Source organism: Epinephelus fuscoguttatus, linkage group LG15, assembly GCF_011397635.1.
Source record: "Epinephelus fuscoguttatus linkage group LG15, E.fuscoguttatus.final_Chr_v1".
NCBI lineage: Eukaryota > Metazoa > Chordata > Actinopteri > Perciformes > Serranidae > Epinephelus > Epinephelus fuscoguttatus.
The window spans coordinates 27,594,918-27,610,174 of NC_064766.1; the positions used below are offsets into that span (position 1 = coordinate 27,594,918).

Here is a 15,257-nt window from a genome sequence, read left to right on the forward strand (position 1 = left end):
ATGTTGATGCTTTTTTTTTGTTTCATTCCATTCAAAGGGGGGATGGGAGGGAGAGGGAAGTAAATGGAACACTGAAGTAAAAGAAAAACTGAAGAAAAAAAAAACAATTCAGCATCCAGCTTTTTTTTCTCTTTTTTTTGTGGTAACAAACGCTGTTTTTTTCATGCATGTCAAACGCAGACATGGAGAGAGGAGGAGGATGTTGAGGAAACAGTAGGAGGAGGATACATAGAAGACTCAACTTACTTCTGAGCTCTGCGGTGATAGAGCAAAACAAAGACAGAACACAGTACAGAGTTTTAACCTCACAACATTCACGAAACGAGTGAAACCATTACACTTCTCACTGTAAGCACGGGGTAAAAGGGGGTCGGAGGGAGAGGGAGGTGGGGAGGGGGGATAGGAAGGACCATTACACTAGATTGCAGCGTGTGTGCTTGTGTATGTGTATGCATGTGTGTGAGTTTGCATGTGTGTGAGCATAACAATCAAAGGAAATGGTACTCTCGGAGAGGACACTTTAACAAACGCTAGAAACATTCTCTGCTACAGCTGCATTTTGTACATTTATTCCAATGACTCCTCCAATTTATACGACCACATAGGTTGTATGCTTCTACCTTCTGAATACGACCCATAGGAGTATTTCCTAAATTAGCACTCTTACTGGTGGATGACAGAATAGCTTGTTTATGACTGTTAATGGCTACAGTTGCACCAAAACTAAGTTTAGTAGTTTGGCTTCAAATAAGTACGGTTGTTACTAGGGTAACGTAATGTGTGTCACGTTAGAGCTATGATCCTCTGCCCAAGCCTGATTCTGCCCGAACATGGACTGTAAAACTAATGGACTTAGCTACCGTGATGTCACCCATTGGTGTGTGGATTCCTGTTTTGAAGCCTCAGGTTCAGCATTCTGGTTGTTACCATCCAGAAGTGATCATATTAGGGCAAGAGGCTGGCACTGTGGAGTAGCGAGGGGTGGATCTGACTGACAAGCCGAAGACGCTGTCAGCAGACAGCGTCACTTAAGTGGCCCATCCTTAATAATGGGTAGCTTTACGCCCTAATAAAATGTAAACAGGTGAGTTATATAAAAACTCACTCCTGTACAGTTGTCATGGATGTAAAATCAACTGTAGAGACCAAAATCCTTTTCTGTACCAGGCTGTAAACATGTTTATTTGTGCTGTAAAGTTGGACATTTCAACATGGAGGTCTACGGGGATCAACTGGCTTCTGGGCCAGCCTCAAGTGGCCATTCAAAGAACTGCAGTTTTTGGCACTTCCATGTTGCAAACCCGACCTGGACTAGGCTTCAATTTCTCAGTATTCCTCTGAGCTTGAACTGGGTTGAGCTCTGGCCAATTTACCAGTTTGTCTTTTCAAGAAATTGGCAGTTCTCGTGCATAAATGCTGAAAGTTGCATTGGACTGAATCAAGAGGCAAAGAGAAAGACGAAGGGGACTCAATGGAGATAGAGAGTAAGTGACGAAACAGCAGAGCAACATAGTGGAGGACCGGTGGAGCGAGACAGAGCACGCAAGAGAGGGATGGAAAACAAGAGAGAAAGAGAGAGCTCAGGGGCTGCAAGGCGACTTGGTTGGCAGTGTTTACTTCTGTCTACCCAGCAGTGGGAGAAAAGTGCTTAACATGCAGCGGAAAGCGCTGATCATTATCTGCACGCCGCATCGCCATGGACCGCCGTGCGTACTGGAAGACGCACCAAAGGGCACAGACCTAGTCTCACCACCAGACAATCAGAGATCTCCGCCTCCTGATAGCCTGGGGACACTCCTTTCTAAAGTGTGTTTAACACACCGGCGAAAACGGCTGGCAACAAAGCAACGCCTCTTGCATTTTTGAAAAGGACATGCCTTCTCGGAAATGAGCGCTCCCCCTTTTCTCGTCTGCAAGGAAACAAACACACAGAGAGCTTGAAAATGGATGCCGAGAGATTTAATTCCGCTTTATCAAACGTGTGCTCATCCGTGAAGAAAATTTTTTTCCAGCGGATGTCTTAGTTACAAAATGATTGAGCTAACTGGAGTAGTGTCATGTCATAGCCGACAACGGGAGGCTTTTAACAGATGACGTCCTGATGTTAGCTTTGCTGCTGTTGTTAGCTGTCCCTGTCAGCTGGAGCCACTGATGCTTTCTAGACATCGTGATTTCCTAAAACTGAATAAATACCACACATAGCAACACAAAACTGCTTTGCTAGCTCAATCATGTTGTAACTAAGATATCCGCTGGAAAAGATATTTTTTTCACGGACCGTTTAATGAGTTATTACCTATTACAGACACTGCTAACGGCTAACCGGGCTAACCGGGCTAACAGCTAACGGTTAGCCCAGCTAAACGTGCACACAGAAATAGTAATGTTTGTTCAATCATTGTGTTTATAGACTTTACAAACATCGGATTAGTCCAAACGGTGATACAGTGATGTGAAAAATGTGATATATAGGCTATATATATATATATATAGCTAAAAGCTCTGCTGGTTTTCTACCCGGAAGTAGGCTATTTGTAAACAACAAGGCGAATCCCTCTATAGTCCGGCCGGACGGATGAGTCGTGGCCTTGTAAAAGATTATGTTTGTTTCTTATAGTTGGCGAGAATGTGTCGCCGCAAACGCGACAAACATCCACTAACTTTGACGGCATTTTCTGCAAGCGCAGCTGAGCCATTTTGTACCACTATACGTGTTTCTAGTGGGACGATGTTTACAAGCACAAGAGTTCAGCGAGCCATCGAAGGACCGCCCTGCAGATTTACTATTGGTTCTGCAATGTAGGGAGTTTTTTTAAACTCTGAAATTGTATCCGCCCATCTAAACACAAAATCAGGGAGAAAGTCATCAGTCTTTAGTTAAGCGAAGTGTCTAAAGACTGACTTGTGAGTCTACACAGACCAGACGGCCCAACCTGTCATGCACAAGATGACAGGCTTTTGATATAACAGAGGGAAGAGAAAAAGGAGAAGTGGTGCAATGAAACACATCAGCCCCCACTATTAAGAATTTTAATTTGGGTTTTAAATCGAGCTCGGGCTAAACAAGGTTCTGCTCAGGTCAGGCTTGGACAGAAACTGTGCAGGTGAAGGCTTTGGCCTGATTTATTGGGTACAATCAAAGCTCTATGTCACGTGACGTACTGTGACATACTTCATTAAAATAGATCAACGCTGACTTTCGGTTTCACATGGGACACGAACATCAGTCTCCTGGATGAAAGTCCTGTGGCTGTTTGACCCATCCTACTCCCCTCCGCTCCACCACAGGCAGACTTTGTTGTTCTTTACATCTTTTCACTACATCGCCTGACTTTCTCTTTTGCTCTGCAATAATTACCACGGCCACTAGAGGTCGCCGCCTTCCAAAACTGTAAATATAGGTTGTATTTCTGCTCATAAAAATGACCTACGTGGTCGTATTTTGGAGGACAGTCTCGTTTATTAGCTTTACAACTCTTAATAATACAGCTTAAGTTTTTTTTTTTACCATAAATAGCACTAAAGACAATCACATGGATCAAACATCGTAAGAACTATCTGTCAGTAACATACTGTATTCTTTAGGGCATGCTGAGTGATTCCCCTCGGTGGCTGGTGGTGAACAACGCTGTCATATTTCTGTCAAACATTTTAATACATATTTGATAACACAAAACAAACGCAGTGCAGGACTTACTGGTGAATGGCTTGGAGAAACTTGCGCTGGTGTTTCCGCACCTTGGCATGATCTATCTTCTTGACCAATTTAGTGTGTTTGTAGATGAGCCATGTTTCCCTGAGTACATTGGCAGCTGTGTTCTTTACCTGTGAGGCAAGGTTGAGAAAAACGTAAGATGTACAATAGCTTTAGGTTTGACATCAAATTTGAAAGTCAGTGGTCCATGATTAATGTTACTGTCTGAAAATATTACCTACAGAGAGAGCTGAAATAGGGCAAGTTAGAAAACTTTATTTGTATAGCACTTCTTTAAACAAAAACAATATAAAACCACCAGAGTAATGAATTGTAATGCCGGCCTATGCAGGAGGGGTTTAAAAGCAACATAGAGTCAGCTGATGTGATGCTGAGGACCTTTACGTTTCAACAAGGCTGTGGTTAGCGTGTGGTTAGGTTAAGGCACAAAAAACACATGAATATGGTTGGGAGAAGATCAAGTCTTGGCTTAAAATACACCATTATGGGGGCATAATGATGTCTCAGTAAAAAATAGTGTATTTTCATGGTGCAATCCCAGCTGGAAAAACAGCGACAGGTCCCTAAAAACCACCTACACTCGGTTGCCAAAAAGCCATTGGAAAAACAGTGATGAGTCACTAAAACAAAACAAGTCTTCTTGTCTATTGGTCTCGAACAGCGGTCTTGCCTATGTGTCATCCACCATCCCCTAAAACTCCTGATGACATATCCAGCTCATGTACTACCTCACTTTAGAAATGTTGATATGTCACAGGATAAGCAGCAATCAGTCTTTTCTTTCTTTTCTACTTTCTTACATAGTTTGACTTCTTTAGGTCTCCGTCAGGTGTTTTGACCCCAATATACCTGCTTGCGGATCTAGTTACAGTCTTCAGGCCTCTAGAAACTGTCTAAACACAGTCTGAAATTTAAATGAACAGCCTCAAAAATGGAAAATCACTCTCTGATCGAACCGTTTCCAACACATATTCATATGCAACTTGTTATGTTAGATCATATAAGTCAACAAAACATTTGTTTATAAAGCAGTGGTTCCCAACTGGTCCAATCACGGGTTCCAGGTTTCTACTTGGTCATCAGTTCAAGGTCCACACAGTTTAATACATTCAGCATCATACTTGAGGGTGGCCATGTCATCGAGCTAGTTTGCTGTGTCCAACAAGTAGCTGTCCATTAGTCATTCACTCTATGGCAGGAAACACTTCAAAATAAAAGCGCTGTGACACATTTGTGAGTCACTTATGATCCATTCAGAATGGACTGCAACCCACACTTGGACCATGACCCACAAGTTGGGAACCACTGTTTTAAATGGTTATGAACCAAAACTAAGGGCGCTTGTTGCAGTAAAACAAAACAAAAAAAAAAACAGCATAGCATTATCACAGTTACATGCAGTGGAATACTGCAATACTCACTCGTTTGCAGAGTTGTGTGTCCATCATGAAGTTGTGGACATGTTTCTCAGCCTTGGTCAGCTCCAGCTTCCTGGCCACCACTGCAACCACCAGCGCAGTGCAACCAGCTCCCTGTTGCACAAAGACACGGTCAAGCAAGCACACACAGCAACATTTTGTTTGTGAGCCTTCAAAATGCAACTTTACTACATTGATAATATAAAATGAAAACCAGTAAAGAAACAAAACAAAGCAGCTTTAAGTTAGGGGATGTTATTTAACCAGGAACAGCTCATTGCATTTGGCATTTTCCTTAATCTTTCCTTAAACACCAACTGAAAAAACTGTGACACTCAGGTATCTTCTATATTAATAACTATGCATCAGTTTAGTAAAGCAAAATAACTTAACTAAGCTGTGTTCAAGGTTTACTGAGTGTGTTTCAAAGAGAAATTGTCTAGAGCACACCTAAACATATATATATGTAAAAAATGGCGGCTAAAAGAAAGTTACACAAGTGGGATTATATCTAAAGTTATCTCAAAGTTGTGTTTCTTGTTGCATGAGGCTCAGTCGGTGTAGCTGGCAGTGAGCGCAGAGAGAGCTGAGGTTTAGTTTTATAACTGTTCCAGTTGTCCTGTGAGAGTGTTATGTATTTATCTGAGCGAAGACGAGAGGAACCCACCATAATCCCTGTAAGCAGACACACGCCTTTCCCACAGTACGTGTGCGGTACCATGTCCCCGTAGCCGATGGAGAGGAAGGTAATCGAGATGAGCCACATGGCTCCCAGGAAGTTACTGGTCACTTCCTGTTTGTCATGATACCTGAGGTGACGAAGATAAGCAGAAGTGGGATAGACACAGTCAGTGAAACCGCGCACAGTTACTTGAACGTGAGCATGCTGGAGAATGACGTGGTGCTGTGTGAACCAAACGGGGTGGTGAGTGGAGGAGGTGGAGGTGGTGAAGTTCGAGGAGGAGTGTGTTACACCTGTTTTGTAAAGCCAGTGTGGCACTACAACATCCATACTGAGTGAAAAAATGAAGGTGAAGTCGATGGATTTGAAAGAGACACTATAATTCCTGTTCCTCGTTGACTTTGGGTCATTTCTACCTGTGACAGTTTAATGTAGGAACATGGAAACTTAAAATGACATGAAGCCAGGAAAAAGCAAATAGTGTCCATTTTTGAAAGAAATTGATGGAATGATTTTAAAACTAGAGCAACACCAGTGAACATGTTTTATGTCTGGTGAGAGGAATGACGTGAAGGAGCATTCATAGGAGATGATTCTGAGGCCAAATCACTTACTCTTGTCGTACATTTGCATAGAAATTACAATTTTAGACAACATGTTTCAAAGGGGCCGTACTGAATAAAGAGTACCACAGGTCAAACTTGATTTGAATGTGACAACCCATCAATGTTAATGTCAGAGCATCCACAAAATGCACTTACTGCTGCATTAAAATCAAACTAACAATTGGCTTATTGGTCGCAGTTTGCTGTAAATTGTCCTCCATCGAAGTTTACGCTGCCCCCAAAATAAGGTTTGGCAATGCAAATCATCACTTCAAACATGTTGTTTGCTGAAAATAGCTGACAGCCATGCTTGAATTGTCAGACCAAAGGCCCACAGTGCATATGCAAAGATATTTCTATAAAAAAACACACACTGCACAAAAGCTGCATTGATGATGACATTCCCATACCTTTTGCAGCAAGACAAAAGTCCATCACAGAGGCAAATCTGCCTTATCCACCCACCCTCATTCAACTCGTCTAATTATTCCCAATGGGCTGTCTAGGAGGAGATCAGATAAGATTTAATTTTGGAGTTAAAATCAAATATTCATTAAACACTTTGAGACAACATCTCGCCAACATCCTTCTGACAAGACGACATAGATGGAGTCTAATTTCTTGGGATTTTGTTAAGGCTTTTCAAAAAGGGGATTCTGACTGAGCCAATCATGAATCGCTAACGACTTCAAACTATCCAGCAGTGACCCAGCGTGCCGACTCAAAATCGCCCGAACAATCACCTCTAATTAGTGCACAAGTACAGATCGGAACACTTGGGGCCAGACGATGAATTTCTTACGTTTTCTTTCCAAAACGAAGGCAAATGCCCTCTCCTCCTTCTCCTCCAAGACAGTTCATTGTTAGCAAATATAAGTGAACTAATCATGCCTTCTGCAAGTTCTTCAAACTCCCACTCCCACAAGTGTCTATTCATGCTCAAAGTCAGGGGGAGAAAATAACTATGAGCACTTTTTCTCCCTCACAATGACAAAAAAGTGTGCGGTCTGTGGGATTCAAGCCTCTTAAATGACATGCAGAGAAGCAGTCTGTACAATACCATGCAGGAATAAAGAAAGATGTCTGCATCCTGCATGCTTCAAAGCCAGTATATTGAGAGCAGGGGAGCGATGGGAAAAAACCTGGGGTCCGTTTAGAGATGAAAACCACCTCTGACAAATAGTGCAGTATCACCAGGTGGAGGGGGGATTGTACGTCTTCATGGACGGGCTTTCATTTGTAAACAGTGGGACAGGATTGGATGAGTAACAAAGGAAGAAGCTCATTGAATTTGACACCCCTGTCTCTTTTACCTGCATCCCAACACTTCACCAGCTGCCCTTTGATAGCTGCCAGGGGGCTAAACTTGATCAGCTGGCTAAATATTGTAATTACAAGTGACTAGTATGTTAATTTCATTCATCTTGTCATCAAGGCGAGCAGAGAGTGAGTCATGTCTTCAAGGCAGGCAGAAATGTGCTGCACCTTTTAGAGCGGCGTACAATGCATTACAGTGTATTACAGCGGCCCTCTCTCTGTTGTAAATAAACCCCCATAAATATGCTCTGCTTTTCTTTTGGTAATAAAATGTTTAAGAGAATGCTTCCTGTTTTATCGTCCGTTTTTCTAATGGTTGAAATATAGCTCCAATGCACATATTTCAATAATCCTCTACTCTGAAAAAGAGCAGAAACAGCAATACGGGAATAGAGACAGAGGCTGAATGGGGAGCTGATCAATAGCATTTTAAGGCTCTCAATATACTGTGTCAAGTTTTGGAATAGCATGGAGAAGAGCTGGCACCACTTTCAACCTATTCCAGGACAAGAGGTATATACTGCACTGTCTAGAGCAGACAGTTTTATCCCCCGCTGTTAAATTCTCCCTGACAGACACTCTGCAGCGAAAGCATTACCCCGAAATCACTTACTCAAATACTTCAGAGATGATGTTGTTTATCCACTACTGTATATAAAATAATGCTGTAATTTACATCCAAATGAGCTCTGAAACTTTGCTTTCGTGGTGGGATAGAGGAGGGAGTACAGCACGATTCACACAGCACACGACAAATGATCTCTAATCTGCATTAAACAAGTCATCAGTAACGTCAGCCTTCCTCGTCAGTCTCTTCAAATGATCACCAACGTATCAACTAGACTTGTCAGCCCTAAAACCAGCACTAACGTGTTTGTTTATGTGTATTGATGAATGATTCCCCGTCATTTAATATCTTAACTGCCACTGTGCGCAGATGAGCTCATGACTGAAGAGACGAGTCCTGAGGAAATACGGAGGCCAAAGTTGACGAGACGTCTGAACAAACAGAATCACACTGATGGATTAAATGTGAAAGAGCAACGAACTTCCTTCAGCCAACACATACACACACAAACACACACGTACACACGTACACACGTACACACACACACACACACACACACACACACAATTAACAGGAATATTAGAAATGTTTGACTAAAGCACCACAATATACAATATTTCCGAGTGCAAAGGGAAAGCTTTTGCATGCAACACCTAAAAAGTTCACATGACTACAACCTAGGGATGCACTGACTTGTCAGCTGAACATCTGCTCAGGAGGAGAGCTAGTTACCGTTAGCTGTTAGCAGCCAGTGGCCAGAACTAACAGCTAACGAAGGTTGCATTGCGTTACATTATGATGCTTTCAAGCTTTATTTGGGAAAAATGAGTATTGGGCAAAAGAAAGGGGTTCAAAATTTAGTTTTTGGTGAGAAACTCAAATTAATACAGTTTTCTGAATGAGACATTTGTTGATGTTTTCACAGCAATATAAGATAGATCTGAGAGAGAATTATGATATCTATAGTAAAAGGCTTTTGAAGCAGCTTTTGAGTCTTTTTTTCAGTCTTTTTTTTTTTTTTTTGCTAGTCAGCTTTTGCAGTGAAGTTCTGGGGACACTTTAGTCTTCAGATTTTGCTGCAGATTGAGTGCTTTTGGCTTTCACGCTACTCTTTGGTACAGGAAATGATGTAGCGGCACAAAGGAGGAGAAACTTCCCACCACAAGCCTCCAAGATAACAGTATCTTCTCTCTTCTGCTTAGAAGTGGTGAATTTACAGCTCACAGACACCTAATACGATACAGTCTTTGGCTTTCGTTTGATGTCTAGTGGCAACAAAATATGATGTTGTCGCCACTTGTTTACTACTTTACATGAATGCTGCTGTCACACCGAACATCCTACTGAACCCTGTTCAATCTTTAAAACTTTATTTGGAAAAAAAAAAGAAAGAAAAATCATCAAATATTCCTATTAAAACAGCCAAAGCTTTGCATTCAATACCCCACTGCCATGGAGACAGGCGTATGATCTCATTTATAAAGCTGTTGTAGATTCCAAGTCACAATATTTTCAATTAACAATTCTTCATAAAATACTGCCGACAAGAAAAACACTTCTTGGTTGTGTTTCTGTAAATCTGAAATTGAAGATACGTTGCATTAATTTTGGTTCTGTCCTCATGTGGCAACTTTTTGGACAGCTATCAAAAGATGGCTTGCATCAAGTTGGATTTGTTTAACCATGTGCCCTCAAACAATACTGCTCGTTGAACTGAGAAATGGTTGTCCTAGCATTTTAAATACTAATAATACTAATACATATTATTAGGAAAAGAATGTGAACAATGTGATGTGTTACAGTGTAGCTGTGTAATTTGTATTTGTATTGTTTAAATTAAAAAAAACAAAAAAAAACTTTTTTTTGCTTTTTCAAAGGTAGTGTAATGACTTTTTTTCAGATTTCTTTGTCTCCCTGGCACAAAAGGGGGAATAAATACAACAAAATAAATGACAGCAACAAAAAAACCACTGGTATCAGTATTGACTACTGGCCAAACTGTTTTTGTAAACATCAGTATTGTCCAAGAGTTTCACAGTCGCTGCATCCTTAGCTTCAGTCTCAATGCTTTCAATAAAAGGTTTCACATCTTTGTCAGCAATTATCTTTAAAGTTTGTGAATGACTTCAGATACATGACATCTGTGAAACCCACTATGACACGCTGCTTCAATATCAGAACAGAAGAAGAGAGAGTGTTTCAGATATTTCACACGCTTGTGTTTTTGCCCCTAAAGTACTCCTCTGTTAACATCGATTAATATATGCGAAACCTGAGTCTGTCTGTCCAACGTCTCCTAGGAGAAGCACAGAGCTCCCTCTGTTACTCCTTTCCTCCGCCGGTCAGCTGCTTGAGCAAAGTAAATGACTTCCGCCACATTCAAAAGCTGCTGCTTAACATTCTGCAGCTATCGCCTGCGTACAATAACAGCACTTCCCCTCTTCTTCCTGCATTTTGGTTTCACATCAACAAAAACAAATTAAAACAATTTTTCAACGAGTGCAAGTCTTGTTGAAATAAATGAATTTGAGCTCTGGCTGAGATTGCTTGGGGACAAATATGTTGGGATGCTCCTCAGGGAGTGTGTTAGTTGCAGTAAACATGAGCAGATTAAACTCAAAGTGATGATGACCTAATTAAAAAAACTGCAAACCTAACTGTGTTTTTACAGCGCAGCCAATATGCAAAGCAGGCGAGCAAGCAGCAGCAGCACACTCCGACTGGACTGTAGCAACTTTATGATATGTGCATTTTATAATATGTTTCCAAGTTTAACAGACAAATAAATAAAAAAATCACTTCAGCTTGGTAAAGTTAAGCTAAGGTAACAGAAGTTGGTCTTTCTCTTTTCAAAAAATCTTTGCTTGTGTTTCAACTGCAGATCACTTAAGAGAAAACTGTTTCAATTACAATTACAGAAATACAGTATCTGATGTTAACGTCAGTTTGACTGTCGGTCGGTCCGCTTTGGTCCGACCTGAAATATCTCAACAACTCTTGAATGAATCCCTAGAGAACTGTTTGATCCTCTAACTTTTCCTCTGGCGCCACTACGAGGTTCACATTTGTAGGTTTAAGAGAAATCTCTCAACAACTATTTGAGGGATTGCCATAAAATTTGGAAAACCACAGCCCAATACCATTTCTTATTTGTACTCGTACCCCTCGTCAGTGAGTGGCCCTTAAGGCTAGTTAACATTACACAATTTTCACCCCGATTTTTGACGTCGCAGAGGATCTTGAGAGCCACCTTGGGTCGGAGGTGAGTCGGCAGATAGTCTGCCTCATGTGTGAACAATCCTACAAGCAAGTCGCCCCCTCGTCTGTGACTGGGACCGGATATCTGGCATGCTAGAAAACTGGAGAAGTCTGACACGACTGACAAAGAGCATCAGCCAATGAGAGGCGGGATACATCCCATGTCAGCAAGCAGGAGGACAGAAGAAATATTGAGGACAAGCCAGCAAGCAACAACAACAATGGCGGTGTCCACAGGATCACGGGGAGCGCGTTGTGTTTTGACCTAGGCCCTGGTGGCAGATCTGATTCAACACTGGGAAGAATATCCATGCCTTTATGATGTGTCGTCTCCAAGTTTAGTGCCGGGGAACTTCATAATATCCTGTTTTGTAAAACGTAGTTTGGTGACGTCATCACGTTATCTGGGGCAGAAACACACATTGCCAGGTGTGAACACTCAAAAGATTACGATAGTCTCCGCGACTGAAGACTGGTCGGCCAATCATGTAATGTGAACTCGCCTTTAGCCTCTCAGAACAGAATTACAAGTAGTGGTTGAAATCTTCCCCTATGAAACACTATATAATGAACTATCGCAATAAAGGTATCGCAAGACATTAGCCATTAATCTGACAAAGACAGAACAGCATGGACACTTGCAATTCATTCACATCTTAAGTTTTATGCTATCAACCAATAAAACAAGTCATCCAATAAAAAGAACACTCCTTCATGACCAGGCCACTAGCAGTGCTCTGTCGGCTAACGTTAGCAACCCGTGCTCCTACCCTGCCAGTCTGCACTGATGTTCGAGGAGCAGTAACAAGTGCAGGAACTTCGCAGCTGGAATTTAAGGCCTCATATGCCATCAAATGTGGTGAATGCGACATGGAAATATGTCCAAATGTGGGACTGTCATGCACGGATCAGCAAAAACAATGTAACGTTAGCTAGCTAGCTAGTTAGCAACTGAAACATGAGCATACTACTATACTAAGAAAAGGAGTTGAAACATTGAAACAACATTAAACCAAGATAATACGATGGTTATCCTACTTTTAAACCTTCATTTATGAAGAAAACACATTCATGGGTTTCTTTTATTGCTTGTGCTGCCATTTTGCAGAAGATTTGAGGCCTTAACTTTCCATCTCGAACAATTACAAAAAAAATTTCCATTGCTTTTCTATCACTTTGGTTTCTGACTAAATACCTGCAAATCTGCATTCCTATCGCCTCAGCTATACATACGACTAACATGCTAACCTAGATGGCGAGCATGATAAACATTATACCTGCTAAACATCAGCATTTTAGCATTGTCATTAAGAGCATGTTAGCATGCTAAAGAAGTTAAAATGGGTGCAGACTCATGCTTTTAGTCTTGTTACAATTTATACTGCATCTTTCTGGAACATAAATAAATATAAATATAAATATACGGCTACTGCGGCTAGTTTGGGGGAAAAAAATACATTACTTGGAAAACACTTGATCTACATCTGTATTTTTTTCCTAGTTTCTCTTTATCATGTTCACTGAAACAGATTTGCATTGTACATAAGTCTCAATACATGTTTATGTCCCATTCACTTCAACTTTAGACATATATGCAGAGGAGAGGAAGTATCTGCAGCCATCTTCATCTGCTGGCTTTGTGCCCAAGTTTACTCGGGAGGACTCAATGTCACGATGACCCCTCGTCTGATAATCAAACATGGAGGAGTGGCGGTCTCACAAGGTGTGTGGTAATTGTACTTTAGCCAAATAACAAAATACAAACCAAGAGAGAGGCCTGCTGTGCTGCAGAAACCAGATATCAACTTTAGTTGAGTGACTTAATGAGCCTTTGCACTGTATATTGGTTGCAAAGAATTAAATGATTTTACTGCACCGATACGACTGCACTTTAATAATGAATTATACATAATGTATTGCTGTCAACCAACTAAGTTGTGAATCCAAAAGTAAAGACCTGCTTGGATTAGCTGACTTGCAGATTTCGCAGCGAGGCGGGCTTCGGGCCTTCGTTGCCAGAAATGATCAAGTGTGTGTGTGTTTGCGAATCTCATCCATTTTAAAGACGCTGGATGAGAACTTCCAAAGAGTCTGCAACACTGACATAACTAGTGAGATTTCCTGCAAGTCATCCTATTAGATATAATGAAGTCAAAGACGTCAGCTCACGTAAGCCCTTGAAACAGTCTTGTGGCACTACCCTTGCAAACTTTCATATCTAAGCTGAGCACTTCACAAAGTCAGGCCTTTTCTGTCCTTCTTAATCTATAAGGCCACCAGACAGGAAGCTCTGCTCACGAAGCCCTTAATCTTAATGTTACAGTGCTGGAGTGTGGTTATGTCTCTGGGGTTATCAGATAGCAAGTGTCCTGTTACAAATGTTTCAGTGAATTAGACTGGAGACACCTTTAGAAAACTCAACAGTGAGTTCTGGTATCCCAGTTCCTGTAAACAACCTCACACCAGTCCACGTGTAATCTTTAAAAAAAAAGGTTTTCCTGCTGGATATTATATGCTCAGGGCATCCATCCCATACCCAGTGATGTTTAAGTTTACCTTGCTGCAAACTCCAACCTTCAGGGGACACGACAAGCTTTGAAACACCATCACCACTCCACCTCCACTGCCAAGTAAGTACACCTCAGCATTTTCTTTCATGTTCCCAGTCTTCCCAATACACTCCACAAAATACCTACTTCTGCCCACAACATCAAGTTTGGCTTTAAGGTACTGCTTGCTCATTAGAACCCATGAGATTGCAGACTTTCTTCTTAAACTCAGCCCACATTCAGTTGCCCCACAAAATGCCTGCCCAAAAAGCTTTCATGGTTTTTAAGGTTTTGTCTGAGAGCAGAGACGAGGGATGAAAGGATTCTGTCAGTTTAGGTTCGTTTGTCTGATTCTTTATTAGCTGTTTGTGCACTCATTGATACGTGCAGGGTACATGATACTTTACTGTACTAGTGCATAAAGGTTTATCGCAACAATTTATTTTCACTGCTCGAACTTTGTTAGAAAAAAGCATACAGGAAACCACAGTATCTTAATATAAGGCTCGTTCGAGATGAGCCAAGCCTGTGCAGAATCAATCACTGCCAATTGCTGCAAAATGCAGACTGGTTAGATTTATGTCCAACTTGTTCCGTTCTTGCACTTATGCCATGCACACTTGGGCAATGATAACCTCACGAGATCGAGGTGGATGCAATTTTTAGGGCCAGGCACCGCAATTGTTCTCCACCAACCACAAGACTCAACGCATGATGGGAAACACTGGCTCTTTCAAGACAAACCCCACATTTTGTAAAATCCTAATTTTCTGTGTAATATTTAAGGACGAAGAATGAAGGTTTAATCTGTAACCAAACATATCTTGGTAGCCTACAGGTGGATCTAACAGGATGTAAATATTTCTGTGACTTCTTGTTCATTCTTTAAAGGCGATTGGAAATAGAACGTCTTTGCTGCCAAACTGTGAGACCTGACGGCAGCTAATTGTCACCGTCCCTTGCTGCAGCCACCTGATCTTGTCTATTTTCCAGATGAGGCACAGTTCAGCTCGAACAACCCTTATATTAGAGCAACTAAAAGGTATCAACTAGTGACCTTGAAATAATTTAACTAACATTACCCGAAACAGTTGAAATAGAACAAAGTATTCGCAAACAAACTAAGTAGCAAAATATCAAGTTGT

At 41.3% G+C, this 15,257-nt stretch overlaps 1 protein-coding gene across 6 annotated transcripts in view; it reads right to left on the reverse strand.

Annotated features, from left to right (window-relative positions):
• The window catches only part of kcnn1a (potassium intermediate/small conductance calcium-activated channel, subfamily N, member 1a), a 75,988-nt gene that overhangs the window by 10,226 nt on the left and 50,505 nt on the right, over positions 1-15,257 (reverse strand). For all 6 annotated transcript variants that reach the window (XM_049599020.1, XM_049599021.1, XM_049599023.1 and 3 more), the window contains 3 exons: positions 5,801-5,942; positions 5,137-5,247; positions 3,698-3,825 (listed from right to left, as the gene is read on the reverse strand). In XM_049599020.1, the coding sequence (XP_049454977.1) occupies positions 3,698-3,825; positions 5,137-5,247; positions 5,801-5,942 (381 nt within the window). The remainder of the gene's footprint in view (positions 1-3,697; positions 3,826-5,136; positions 5,248-5,800; positions 5,943-15,257) is intronic.